General features: G+C 41.0%; 1 protein-coding gene across 1 annotated transcript; it reads right to left on the minus strand.

The window, feature by feature from the left end:
- Positions 1-6,105: 6,105 nt before the first annotated feature.
- Positions 6,106-14,077, minus strand: LOC130483535 (cytochrome c oxidase subunit 7A2, mitochondrial). Its single transcript, XM_056856309.1, has 4 exons — positions 14,038-14,077; positions 9,694-9,783; positions 7,878-7,962; positions 6,106-6,332 (listed from the first exon to the last, which is right to left on the minus strand). The coding sequence occupies exons 1-4, from the start codon at positions 14,053-14,055 to the stop codon at positions 6,280-6,282; spliced, it is 246 nt and encodes an 81-aa protein (XP_056712287.1). The 5' UTR covers positions 14,056-14,077; the 3' UTR covers positions 6,106-6,279.
- Positions 14,078-14,096: the final 19 nt, after the last annotated feature.

Consider the following 14,096-nt stretch of genomic DNA (forward strand, 5'->3'; position numbering starts at 1 on the left):
GTTTGCTGATGACCAAATGTATTTTAATTGGTTTTCACCAGATGCTTCTGGCTGTTCCTCAGTCTATCAGCCACTCTACAGCTGTTTCCTTTCTTCTTTTTCCACACATTGTTCAATCACACTCTAGAGGTCATTTTGACCTTAAGTAACATCAGCATTTCATCCTTCTTTGAACAACCAATTACTATTTTATTGACTCTCATTAATAAACAGAAAAGCATCTAAATCCTGATTTATCCTGTGTCACAGGTTGAGGGAAATTTTAACCTCCCTTCCGCCAGCACGAAACTTCATAGCAAGGGATCAGATTATAAATGCCTAATTTGGCTTTAATGTGTATAAATTCCTAAAAACTCTCTGAATTCATCCCCAGTTATTAGAAACAATGCAATGGAACCAAAGAATCACTGGTGATGATCCCAAGACCCTCAGCCCTTGGGGACTGCCATTTCTTTCCACGGTTTGTTTCCCCTTTTGTACATGGGTATGCTTGAGAATGGCCCTAGAATTGATAGAAGGAGCCTGAATTAAACAGATATCTAAAGGCAGTGAGTCATACTAAAGGAAGAAAGGACTGCAGGGCAGCTTCTCTATCAGTCATGCAAAAACCCACCCTAAGAGGGATCCAGTTGAGAGCCATTTCCTTCAAGGACCCCGGAATCTCCTCCCAGATAATTTGATCTCAACTAATGACACAGATTTCCAAAACAGCAGGATTCCAGCGATTTACTCAGTATCTAAATGACCAGACAGGAAGGCTCTAGCCCTTCCTCAATCATGACAAGTATCTGGCGATAGATATAATCTCCCCAAAGGAACATTTTTTATACTTCTCATGCACAAAACAAACACTCTCTTTTACCACATACAGAAAGGACTTCTTTTCAGGCTGGCTCATCCTTGAAATATGGCATTTTTATTATTCCCACACTCCAATACCAACTCCCCTTCCCCTCCTCATCACAGGCAAAAAGATATAAAGTCCCCCCCCCCTCAGCCCTTTTTGGTAGCTGGTTTTGGACTTATCCTGTTACCCCAGCCTTACAGTTGGCCCCACATCTCTCTGATCTCAACTCGTTGCTCCATGGACCTGCTGCTTTGCTTCCTTTCCCCACTTGTTCAGTTTTAGCTCCCAAAGCAGCTTCTCCACTGTATCAGACAACCCCCCCCCCCCTCAAACCTTCCACTGGTACTCTTCAAGAACAAGCTCAAATGTTTCCTTGTCTTTTATAGTTTTATTTTTATTCCCCCTTTTAGGCAGGCAGATTCTGTAGGGAAAGTTTGTCCTTTATTTTGCTGTTTTGCATTTTTCCACGCTGTAACTTTCATTTGCTGTAATGTATTATATATATTTATTTGGTCTATTTTTCTGTTTGTAAAATAAAAACTTTGTTTAAGAATCCCCCCTCCGTTTTTCTTAATGTTTATCTGAATCTAGACCTTGATATGCACAGGCTGTGATCCCAAGTGTATAGGAGTCCAAAATACACATTTGTTCTGTGCTAGCAAGGTATGTTACAGTTTTGCACATTACAGCCCCAACACGTGTAGACCTATTTGGGTGACACTGGTCCCATTCCAAAAAATATTGATAGAACTTCTGATCCTTCTAGAAACAATTCACTACTTTTGAATATCCCATTCCTGACTGTTTTTTTCTCAATGGTTGAGAAAAGAAAATCAGAATTTAATTCTTTTCTAGTGATCGAAAAGCAACCAGTTCTTCTCCATGGGCCATTATGGAAGGATGTATCTTCCTAAAATACTTTATCTGGTGGCAGCTTGACAACTGATTAATGGCACATTTGTCTAGCCAACTGAAAAAAACTATTTGCTCTACAGACAATGCCAAAAAACCTCACAGTACAAGGTGGCTCACCTGGAGCTGACGTGCTGTGAGATCTCTGTGGGTGATCATTTATTTTCCCCTGAACTAATATTCTTTCGTAGAACTGATTGAGGATCCACTTTATTTGGCCTAATCAGTTCTACTAAGGAATGTTACTTTGGGGAGAAATGATTTGAAGATCAACAAGTTCATTAAAAAAAAGTTCATAAGGACTACCAGGAGTCAATATGCTCTGGCATGTCAACTGTGAACACTTGGTCCTGTTTACAAGAAAATCTAGGTGTACTACACTTCTACTCTTGAGATTTTGACCTGGGGTGAATGTTGTTATATTAATATCTTTCCTCTGAAAATGAGCTGGAAGGATCACCACCAAGGAGCTCAGGGTGATGAACATGGGTCTCCCTCTTCAACATTATCCTCACAACCTGTGAGGTAGGTTAAAGGTGATCCCCAAGATCACCCAGTGATCTTCATGGCTGTGACATTTTGCATATGGACCCATGCCTGCAACACTTATCAGTACACCAGGCTGGCTAATATTTGTGAACTTAGGGCCAAATCACTCGTAGCACTATGGATGTCTAGGTACATCCAACACCCAAGCATGTAACTGAGCTGTACAACAGTAGGTGAGCGGGGGGGGGTGTGTGGGAGGAGACAGGATCTGAGGAAGGGTGAGTTAATTTTACATGCACTAATTACTTACCAGGAACCCCCCCCCCAAACACACACCATACATGCACTACTTTAAGCCCTAACTGGGGGGAGGGGGAGCATCCATATGGGCCCATCTTTTACTTTCCTGGGGCATGTGAAATTTGGCCACTACGGGCAAGGCTGGCTTAAAACATCCAGAGTTCTAGGCAAAGTAGAAGGAACTATGGTGAAGGCAACATGAAGACAGCTCTCCATCAAGTGTCCTGAATCCTTATGTGAAACACGCTTCATCAGCAGCCCAGAGAATCCTTAAATCTAGAACAGCTCTCAGTGGCCCTGTGAAGAAATTGATGGGATACCTTATTAACATTGCCACTTTCTCAGTGGCCTCTCTGCCAGAGGCAGACATAGACTTGAATCCAAAAACAAGTCACATAATTTGAAGATCTTGAAGAGATGACATTAGGTAGCACTTGTCTCAGCTAGAGAATGTTTTTTTAATCTGCAGTCCAGCCCCACCACTGGCAGCGTTCTGACAAGGCAGAGACGTTGGCCTTTCCCACATGCATAACTTACCTCAGATTTTCCACGAGGTCGATTTTACCTCCGATTTTCCACGAGGCGAGGCTTGGAATACGATTGTATTCCACGATTTTTGTCTGCATGTCTCCTTTTGCAACATTGTTTTCAATGAGGATATTGAGGGCGATATTTACCAGTCAGAAGAATGTAACATCCAAATGATAGCAGCGCTGAGCAGCAGAAAAACTGCCAGCATCTCTCTGGAGGAAAGAGCTTTGCAGACAAAACAGGTGCATCGTTTGGATCCGAGGAAACATGCACACACTTGAATAGCAAAGTGGCAAATTCTTATATCCAGAAATGAGTCCTGGGGCAGTATGCTAACTGGCAACATAATAGGTTTTGTCAGGGACAAAACATTTAATTACTCCTTGAGTAGTTGAGACAACATGAAAGAACATGAGGTAATGGCAATAGAGAAGAATACCTGAGTTTGCCTGATTAAATAACGGCAATGGCTGTAGTATAGAGTTTTAGATATGTGAAGATGTATGAAAGATTTTCCCAGGAAGGGAGGAGTGGACAAGAGATGTCCTGGTTTAATCTACTGTGAAAGTTAGATGGAGCTGGTGGGTGAATCTAGATATGCTAAAAGATTGGTCAGAGTTCTATGAATGGATTCTGATTGCTGATGGGATTAAGGTGTTGTGCTATCAGTCCCAGATGTCTGCTTGGAGTGCTTCATTAAGGGTGCAAGGGAGGCTCATTTACTCCCTATTATTCCATCTTTCCCACCTCGAGGTCAGAGGAATGCAAAAAAACCATCTGTCTTACAGCATCCAAAGCTTTACACAAATCACCAAGTTAACTTCCAGAGCACTGGAAACTTTGGTTCACCTTGGTAGAGCAGTGCCCTGCTATTCTCTGTTAGCTCTGGTCCATTTGCCCCCATGGCATACCAGGTTGCTGGGACAGACAGGGGACCAACACAGCATGGTACGCCAAAATTACACAGAAATGCGGTGATAACTGATAAGCAAACATTTATAGAGAATATTGTCAAAGGCTTTCATGGTCAGAGTTCATTGGTTCTTGTAGGTTATCCGGGCTGTGTAACCGTGGTTTTGGAATTTTCTTTCCTGACGTTTCACCAGCAGCTGTGGCAGGCATCTTCAGAGTAGTAACACTACTGTTACTACTCTGAAGATGCCTGCCACAGCTGCTGGCGAAATGTCAGGAAAGAAAATTCCAAGATCACGGTTACACAGCCCGGATAACCTACAAGAACCAATTTATAGAGAAATTCCAAATTTTTCGGAATGTCTACACCCATACAATGGGTTTTGTTGTATTGATATGTGTTTTAGTGACCAGTTGACACAGCATATCTCATTGTGTTATTTCATTTCTGAAAATGCAAGAATCCTCCCCTTTGCTCCCCTATCAGCACGTGTGCAATGTACTACAATGTTCAAAATGCAACTGTTTTTGTAATTTGGGATATGTTTATCATCTAAATAAAATCATCTTGATAATCCAAATCATTATATTTTTGACACTTCTGTCAAACAGCTATTTAAAAGAAAAAGCACTGCCAGGAAGATAATAATGGGCAACAAAGATAAATAAGTCCATAACTATTTGTATCTTTCACAGTATTACATTGAGATTATACTGTAAACTATCAAACCCAAAACTGGAACAGTGAGACTGAGCTAATAACTGCAACCCATATGGAATGTTTTGTGAATATTCTTGCAGATAGGGTAATAAAAGAAATATCTGATGACTAATTTTATCACCAGAAAATCTGTATGCAATGAAAAAGAACAATAATTACATTTGACCTATACATTTCTGAGTGGGACAACTGTTCTCAATTGCATAGCAAGAGCAGCTTCTCAAAACTACGCTTGTAAGACTAACCAAAATTCCCAACAGCTGTAATATATATTGATGTTGATATTTTAAAAGCAGGTTGATAGAATCAGTTGACGTTACTCAGAAGTCTTCAATAAAATCAATTTTAAAATGGACTTTCTGTATAGGGATTTACTTAGCAAGTCTGAAACTATGCATTATTACATATTTAACCCCCCATAAAGAAATTGGTTAAAACACTATCCAAGGTTAAACAATAATTACATGTGGGTATCATAAATGGTTCTATGTTATAGAAATCAATCTACAGTTTTCTCAGGAAGGTGTGAATAGTAATGTTTGATTATAAGATGTGCACAAACCCTGCGATCCTATATAAAAACGCCATTATTTGCTTGTCAGAATAAATACAAAAACTGGCAAAATAGCTTACAATATTTACTCTAATGGACAAGTTCTTAGTAGCTTTTCCCACTCAGCCTGTATTAGGCTTTCAAAGCATTCAGGGAAGGGGACGGTTTTAGTCGAGGATTGACTCTAGGAAGACTAAAAGATGTCAAATAGAATCCATCAACTCATTTAGAACTGTTGGCTGGAATCAAAGTACTTACTTTCACTGTAGCCCACCACATCCTGTGAAATTACTATGGGATGGGGGGATTCCTATATACAGCACTGGGCATGGTTTGGCAGGGGGAAGGGAGGAAATAAGCAAGCATCTCTCCCTCTACTTGCACAACTGCTTCTCTGTTGGCAGCAAGCAAACTCTGCCTTCAACCCATTGGAAGTATGCTTACTCCATTATGAGACAAGTAAGAACAATTTAACCCAGGGATGTCAAACATATGGCTTGCAGGCCAAATCCAGCCCCTTGAGAGCTCTTATCTGGCCTGCGAGCCAGCCAAGGCAGCCATCACCACCCCTGTCCCAATCTGGGCTGGTGAGCCCACAGCAGGCTCACCAGCTGAGGTAGCCAACCCACCCCCGATCTGGGCTGGCGAGGCATTGCCCAGCCAAGTGACATTTGTGTTATATCCAGCCCTCGTAACAAATACTTTGATACCTCTGATTTCACCTGTACTGAGGACTGCTTTGTGAACCTACTATGCTTGGAATGAAATGATAGTTCCCACTAAACATATCAACTCTTTCAATAGAAGAATTGAGCATATCCGGTATATTTTCAGACCACCTCACAGCCATGTAAAACTGTTTTATTGACTGGTTTTCAATAGTACAACTCAATAAATATTGATCCCAGACACATCAATCATGTAGGACAAGGACAAAGATGGTCCCTGAAGAGTGTAATGGAATGAGACAGAGCAAAGCTACTCCAAGAGGCACCCTGTTAACTGGAGTCATTTCTATTTCTTGGGCATAGCAGCCATGAAGAGCTCATAAAGGACGTAGACTGTTCCTGAAGATGAGAAATAGAACATTAATAGCATATTCTCTTCCAAGAAAGATATACATGGGGCCTTTAAACTACTCTTGATGTGACAAATACCAGAAGTTATCAACTCTCTTCACCTTAAAAGACTTAGAGAGAAGCCCACCATTAGCAGATCAAATGCAAAGTCTAAGAATGCAGTTAGCTTCATTGTAGAGATTAAGGGGGTTACTGCACTTGTATTCCCAGCGATGTATTAAGAGTTTGAAAACGTTATAAAAAATGGTGTTTGCACTTTGTTTGGCCCCTTTAGCTGTGAAGACGTCTTCCAACCATTTATAAGCCGTGGTATCCAAAAACCCTTTTAAAGCGATGTTTTTTATAACATTTTCAAACTCTTAATACATCACTGGGAATACAAAGTGCGGTAACCCCCAATGAATCTCAGTGTTTGGAAAAGGCTGGTATTCACAGGGCTTCAAGTACACCATTTCTAAAATCCAAATTTTTACTTCAGCTTCCATTCTAGGGTTTTCGCTTGAGGTTCCAAATTTTTAAAACATCTTCAGAAAATCATTTTTAAAGCTAAACTCTCTTGAAGATTTAAGATATTAACTCAAATAGTTTAATGATATACATACAGTAGAGACAGGTTACAGCAGGCAAGCTTTCACAGAAAACTTGAACGAACCCCATAGGTTTTAAGGAAGTGAATTAAACAGAACCTGGAGCATCTTTGGATTGAGTTTGTACAACTCAAAGGCTGTTATGAGAAATAAGTAAATATGGGGCAGGTGTTGTGAACTTCTGCACAAGAGCCCAGTCCTCACCATTACTTTTTGTAGACTTCTGAGCTTTTTAAAGATCAGGATTAGGAAGATTAGGTAATAGGTGCGCTAACATGATTACATATGGTGCAAGTCAAGGAAGCTTCCCATATGAGATAAAAAAATGCCACCCACAAGCAGAACTAAATTAGTAAGCATTTTAAGAGATAAAAAATGTAAAACACAAAATATAAACTCTGTCAAGAACCAAGTTAATGTCGATTGGATCCTACAAAAGAAAAGCATGTTCACAGAACTTTACTGCCCTCTTCATTCCTCCAAATGACCCCCTCCTCCCCAAGCTGATTTTGGAAGTCACAGGACCTGTATGGACAAAAAAAAAAAAAGGAGGCTGCAATGACAAGTGGGAACTGGGTCAGGTGCCCCCATCTCCCCCTTCTATCAGTAATGCTTCCATGGTTGCCATTGGTGCTAGAGCAAAATGGGGCAATTTTGCCCAGATCCCCCTCCTTAATGCAGCTCCCAGACATCCAAGTTCTGCAGCCACCACCAGCAGCTTTTTCGAGGTTGCTGGGGAAAGCATGAAATATCTGACAATTGACCTTTGTTGGCACATTGTTGGAGCCAGACATGTATTTTACAGCTCAAAAAGACAGGTGGCAGAGAACACCCAGATTCTTTTTGAGATTTATGCAGCTGAGCAGGTGCTTCATCTGTTAAAAACATGAACAGAATACCAGAAAAGAATGTAATTGCTCAACCCCTGAACATTCTTAAAGCTTACCAAAAACTGAAAGAGTCATGGTTGTTCGATACAGCAGTGCATCTACTATTCCACCTTTGAGGTGTACTGGAAGGCCATTATCTTCCTAACAAGAAGGAACACAGAATACATGCATTAGTTTGCCTTATCTACAGAGATGCTACTACCAGTCTCCTTTCTTTCCTTTGCTCCTTTCCTAACTGAAGAAATAATTCCAACCAACTTAGCTGCAACATTACAAAAGCCAAACCCAATTCATCTTCCAAAGTTTATCTGCCCTTAGGAAAGTAACTTGCATGATCAGACCAAGGTGTCAGGACTCTGTAAATAAAAAGCTAACAAATCTACATGGCTCACAGGTCCACGAACCTGCATTTACCTTTAAGGGATAAGAGCCCCCTAATGACCACGAATGATGCTCTGCAAAGCTTTTGGAAGAAGATAGACTCTGTAGACTTCTATAAAATAGTTTTGTGATGGTTAAATACATAACCCATTTTAAGCTTTTTGGACTGGTCATTGCCTGTCCTATTTCATATCCGTAACATCAGAAACAGGTTACAGCTGATCATGTGAATCACATGCCCCTATTTGGGAAACTCTATTTTAATTGAGGGCTTCCCCCCTCCCAATAATGAGATTGCAAAATGTAAAGCCAAAAAAGGTATTAGCTATTAAGAAAAAGTGAGAAAGCTTCAAATAATAAAGTTTTATTGGGTCATTCAGTGCTTCAACCACTAAGCAACATAATGTCCTTTCATTACTCAGTATACTGATTCACAATGGCCTAAAATGGTACATTCAGTCTTCTACTACTACTAAACGAGTTCAGTTATAAGCAAGTCTAGCTCAAGTTTCACACACAAAAAAATTAGTCAGATAACTGTTTAATCTGTATTTTCTATTGCTGTATTTTTCATTCATTTTTGCATTGTCAGCATGAACACATAAGCCTTTGGGAAATAATTTATATTAAAAACACCGTATTCAATTTTTGCCTGCATAATGTCTCTAGGATTAGAAACACTGCCACCAAGCACCTAATTATTGAAGAGATTTTTGCGGAGGATTGCCTGACAACAGAGCAAAAAAGGGCAGGCTACCTCTAACAGAGGAGGGGGAAAGTTAAGGGGATTTTTTGCAGTGTTGCTAGATTTCTCCTGTAGAAGAACAGTTATTCCCGAGAGGAAGACAAGCTGTGGACCAGGTTGAGAACCTGGCTGCCGGAAAAGTGGCCCTTTTGTTTCTCACCTCCTATAGGGACTTCTGCTGTGAGCCTTTGGAGAAGGAAGACTTCTCTAAGCAGATTGCCTCAGTACAGGCACAGCTGGGACACTTTGTACCTGCTCCCATTTAGAAAGAAATATTCGGGCTTTTCTGCAGCTTGTGAATGGGACTCAAGAGACTAAGGAGACTTACCTCTTCACTAAGAATAAATCCCACTGGGACTATTCTACATTATTTTAATTACAATCCTTTAAATAAAAGTTACATTTTAGGTGTCAGCAAATGGGGCAACAACTCATATTTGACCCACTAAAGCAACTCAGCCCTTTTAAAGGTGAACAATTTACACATGCAAATAAGACACTGAATTTAAAAAGTTTTAACACTGCTGATCAAGCAAGCAGCCATTATTTAGTAACCAGCCTATACAGCCTTAAAGTCAAGAACATGTTTATCATTACCAGATTAGTAAGACGTATTAAATATTTTCACGCTCCAAAGTCCATATCATCAGCATTTTGTGCTTTTTTTAAAAGGGAGGAAATGTAAAATGAACAGAAAAGTTAGAGAATCTGGAGTAATGTATTCTTAAGGTAGACACAACCAATACCTGGAAAAGTTTCTGGTACTCTGGAACCCTATTTTTAATCTGCCTACGTGAGGCAGTACTTATTGTTCGCTGGGAAACGTTTCGAAGAGCCTACAAGAAGAACACAAGTATTATTATTTTAATTACTTTTTTAATGCTGCATATTTGTGCACACAAATACAATTCCCCCCAATTTTCCAACAAGAAAAAAAAAATTTTGTGGAACACTCAACAAAACTTTAATGAATTATTCTTTTGAATAAGTTAAATGTTTTTTTTAAATACAGTTTATTTGCTCAAAAATGTATACCACTTAGAGACATAAAACTTTCAGAAATTTTGAAGCCATGAAAGAGAACTTTTCCTCCTTGATTTATTTCCAAGGAAAAACTGAAACATATGCAATACTTACTTTCCTGTCAAACCTAAACTTCATTGATTTAACAATGTTATCATCTATAACTTAAAAAAATAAAATTGTCCAGTTTGGTATATTTATGGATTTAATCGTATAAATGCCTTCACTTTCTATAAGAAAAATTGCACGTATACTCTTTCAGGTAAAAGGGCCCTCAGCTTAGCAACATTAAGGCTGCAGTCCTGAAGGGGGGCTGAAGCTCTTCAGGAGCCGGCATGACCCTACGCCGGCGTATGTGCCACCTTATCCTGAAATAAAGTGGCAACTATGCTGGTGCAGGGACAAACAGTGGCATCATGAAACCATGTTAATGTGCAGGGCTCCACCACCAACGCTGCTATGCTATCACCGAAATCCTGAAGTGGGAGCCTGCACTGGCATAGGAGATCATTCCTGGGGGCAGAGCTGCCTTTAGGCAGCTTCATAACCCCTTTGGACCTGGGATCACCCCCGAGCTGCACCTTGGCTACACCACCTTTTTTTGTATGGGGGCATTTTCCTTTTTTTTCTTTCTTTACACTGCTTTTATTTTATTTTCGGTGACTGTGGAGATGGCACAGCTGCGCAGCTCCTGGCCGCCATGGATCTACTCCCTCATAGGAATGGGCTGCCCGGTACCTCTTAAGAGTCTGTTATCAAGACAAAGATGCACCTGAATTGTACTTGTCCATTCGAACTGTAGTTCTTATAAGCAGTACAGTCACCCCAAGATTTCATTGTCAAATCGCTGAATATGAGACAAAAACATGTGTGCGCCTCCCAAGGGGCAGCTTCTCGCCTACAGTATGACACTGAATTGGTACAAAACAAGATACTCCATTTGCTTTTTACAAAATTACTGAATGGTAATGTTAAGATCATGATGTGGCCTTATTTAAACTATGCCACCTTGCTGATACTTCACTTGAAAAGACAAATTTGACTGTCAGTTAAGAACGTAAGTACAGCCCTCCTGAATCAGACAGTAACCAGCTGGAAAAGTCCCAGACTCTTCAGCCTTTCCTGAGAGAAAAGTTCCTCCAACCTCCTAATCATCTTGGTTGCCCTCTTCTGTACTTGTTCCAGCTCTGCAATGTCCTTTTTGAGATACAACAACCAGAACTGCACACAGTATTCCAAATGAGACCGCATCATAGATCTATACAGGGACATTATGATATTGGCAGTTTTATTTTCAATACCTATCCTGATCATCTCCAGCATAGAGTTTGTCTTTTTCACTGCTGTGGAACACTGAGTTGATACTTTCATTGAGCTATCCACTATGACCCCCCCAAGGTCTCTTTCCTTCAGACCCCACTAGCATGTACTTAAAGTTGGGATTTTCTGTTCCAACATGCATCACCTTATAGTTGCTTACATTGAACTTCATATGCCACACTGTTGCCCACTCATCCAATTTATGGAGATCTCTCTAGACCTTGGTTTTCACCACCCTGAAAATTTTTTTGTTATCTGCAAACTTGGCCATTACACTGCTCACCCCCAGCTCCAGATCATTTATGAACAAATTAAATAGCACCAGCCCCAATACTAATCCCTGTGGGATCCTTCTACTTGCAACAACTGTTCATTTATTCCTACACTTTGCTTCCTGACTGGGCAACCTTTACTCCATAAGAGTACCTGTCCTCTTATCCCATGACTGTCAAGACTACTCAGGAGTTTTTGGTGAGGCACCTTATTAAAAGTCTTTTGAAAGTCTAAGCATATAATGCGCAGTGGGTCACTATCATCTACATGATTGTCCACTTTCTCAAAAAAATTCCAAAAGGTTGGTGAGTTAGGACTTCATTTTGCAGAAGCCCTGCTGATTTTCCTTCAGCAGACTATGTTCCTCTTTTATTACAGTTTCTACTAATTTCCCTGGGACAGGTTTTAAGTTAACTGTCCTGTAATTTCCTGGTTTTAGTGATATGTTACATATATGAGTTAGTAGATCATCAATCTCACATTTGAGTTCCCTAGGAATACTCAGGTGCATGCCATCAGGACCTACAAACTTATTTGTTTTTTAATTTCTCCAATAGGTCTATACCTCTCATCACATCAATTTAATTCAGTTGTTCAGACTCCCTTCTTGAAAATAGTGGCTGTGGCATGGGTATATGCCCCACGTCGACAGTGAGCACAGATAAAAATAGTTAATTGAATACCATCTCCCCATTTTCTTTAGCAATCCTTTTATTCCTTGGTCATCCAAAAGCCCAGCTGCTTCTCTGTCTGATTTCTTGCTCTGGATATATTTAAATAAATATTTTTTTTGTTTGCATTGATGCTTTTAGCAATCTGCTCCTCAAGTTCTCTTTTCACATGCCTAATTATTAACTTACTCTTTTTTGCTTCAGACCCTGTGGTCTTTTCTGTCCAGATCTTTTAACCCTTCCTGTCCCAACCATGTGGGCTTCCCTTTGCTCTGTCAAGAGGATGGGAGTACAATCCCATGTGGATCATTCTGCCCCCATCTCATATCAGCTTTTGGCACACATAACAATTTTTGGTCCAATTCAGGTACAGGTAAAAGTCTGATATGCTTGATTGGGGGCAGGGGACAGTAAATGGAGAAAATATCTGAAAGAAAGATCCATCCCCCAAACTTTGACTGCAGTATAAGCAAAGAAATCATTACCTTACACCCACACCCCAAGCAGTTTGGAAACATCTTTCTTTCTGTCTTTCTCATGAATAAAACAACCAAATGATACAAAGATACAAAAGCAGTGAAGCTGCCATGGTGATCCAAAGCAAAACTAAAAAACAACAGCTATGTAACACAAAACCCAACCAAGATAAAACAGCATGTAAGTCTTCAAGTTCCCTGCAACTTTCCATCAAGCTTAAATGTTTTTCTTTAAAGGTGCTGGGGCCAGGATAATCAGGTTCTGATATTTGTGTTAGAAAAAGAAACGAATGAGTCTTACAGCCTCCTCTAGCAACTCTTTGGAAAGGCAACATATAAACTTTCTAAATACATGGCACCACCCTCCCTTGAGAAAAAAATAAATACTGGATCGCACCCTTCTTCCCTGATCAAGGTTCAGCCGCCCCCACAGCTTCTTTCTTCCTTCCACCAGCCCTACAGTGCCCACCACGCCAGTTATCTTTCCAAAAGCCGGCATACTCTACAACCCAGCCCCCGATCACAGAGACTCATTTATGCATAGGAGGTTTCGCCTTGGATTTGCCACTCAATAGATGCACATTTTTTTCCATCTGAATTCTCAAAACTCAACAATAAGCCCCCCTGCAAAGTTTGAGAATTCGGATGGGGAAAATGTGCATCTAGATAGCGGCAAATCCAGGGCAAAAGCCCCCTCCCCCATGCATGTGTGTGTGTAAAGTGCCCTCAAGTCGCCATTTATTCATGGAAGGTTTTGCACTGGATTTGCCACTCTTTAGATGCACTTTCCCCCCATCCATATTCTCAAAACTCAACAATAAGCCGCCATGCAGAGTTTTGAGAATTCAGATGGGGAAAATGTGCATCTAGAGAGTGACAAATCCAATGCAAAACCTTCCAAAAGCCTTAGGCCATTTATTCATGGAAGGTTTTGCATTGGATTTGGTGGTTTGCCAGTGCCTTCCTCTGCACAGCAACCCTGGCATTCCTTGGTGGTCTCCCATCCACATACTAACCAGGGCCGACCCTGCTTAGCTTCTGAGATCTGACGAGATCGGGCTAGCCTGGGCCACCCAGGTCAGGGGCCCCAATGCATACATGGCCATGAAGAACCGGGCGGCGAGTGACCCCGGCTCTCAGGGAGCAGCGCAAGGGCGAGGCGGGACCACAGGCCCCGTCTCAACGCCTCCGCCGCCATTGACCATTCCACGGGATCCCCGTCCTCTCCTCCTCCACAACCGTTTCCCACAGTCAGCCCCCGGAGTTTAAGTTTCGGTTTTCTCCTTCACTTCGCTCAAATTTCTCACGCTTCCCCCCCAAAACCTACCAAAACGTTCCGAAGCATCTTGAATACTTCCACTTCTCCTCCTTTTCCCTCAAGCCCAA

Source organism: Euleptes europaea, chromosome 10 (genome assembly GCF_029931775.1).
Source record: "Euleptes europaea isolate rEulEur1 chromosome 10, rEulEur1.hap1, whole genome shotgun sequence".
Classification (NCBI taxonomy): Eukaryota; Metazoa; Chordata; class Lepidosauria; order Squamata; family Sphaerodactylidae; genus Euleptes; species Euleptes europaea.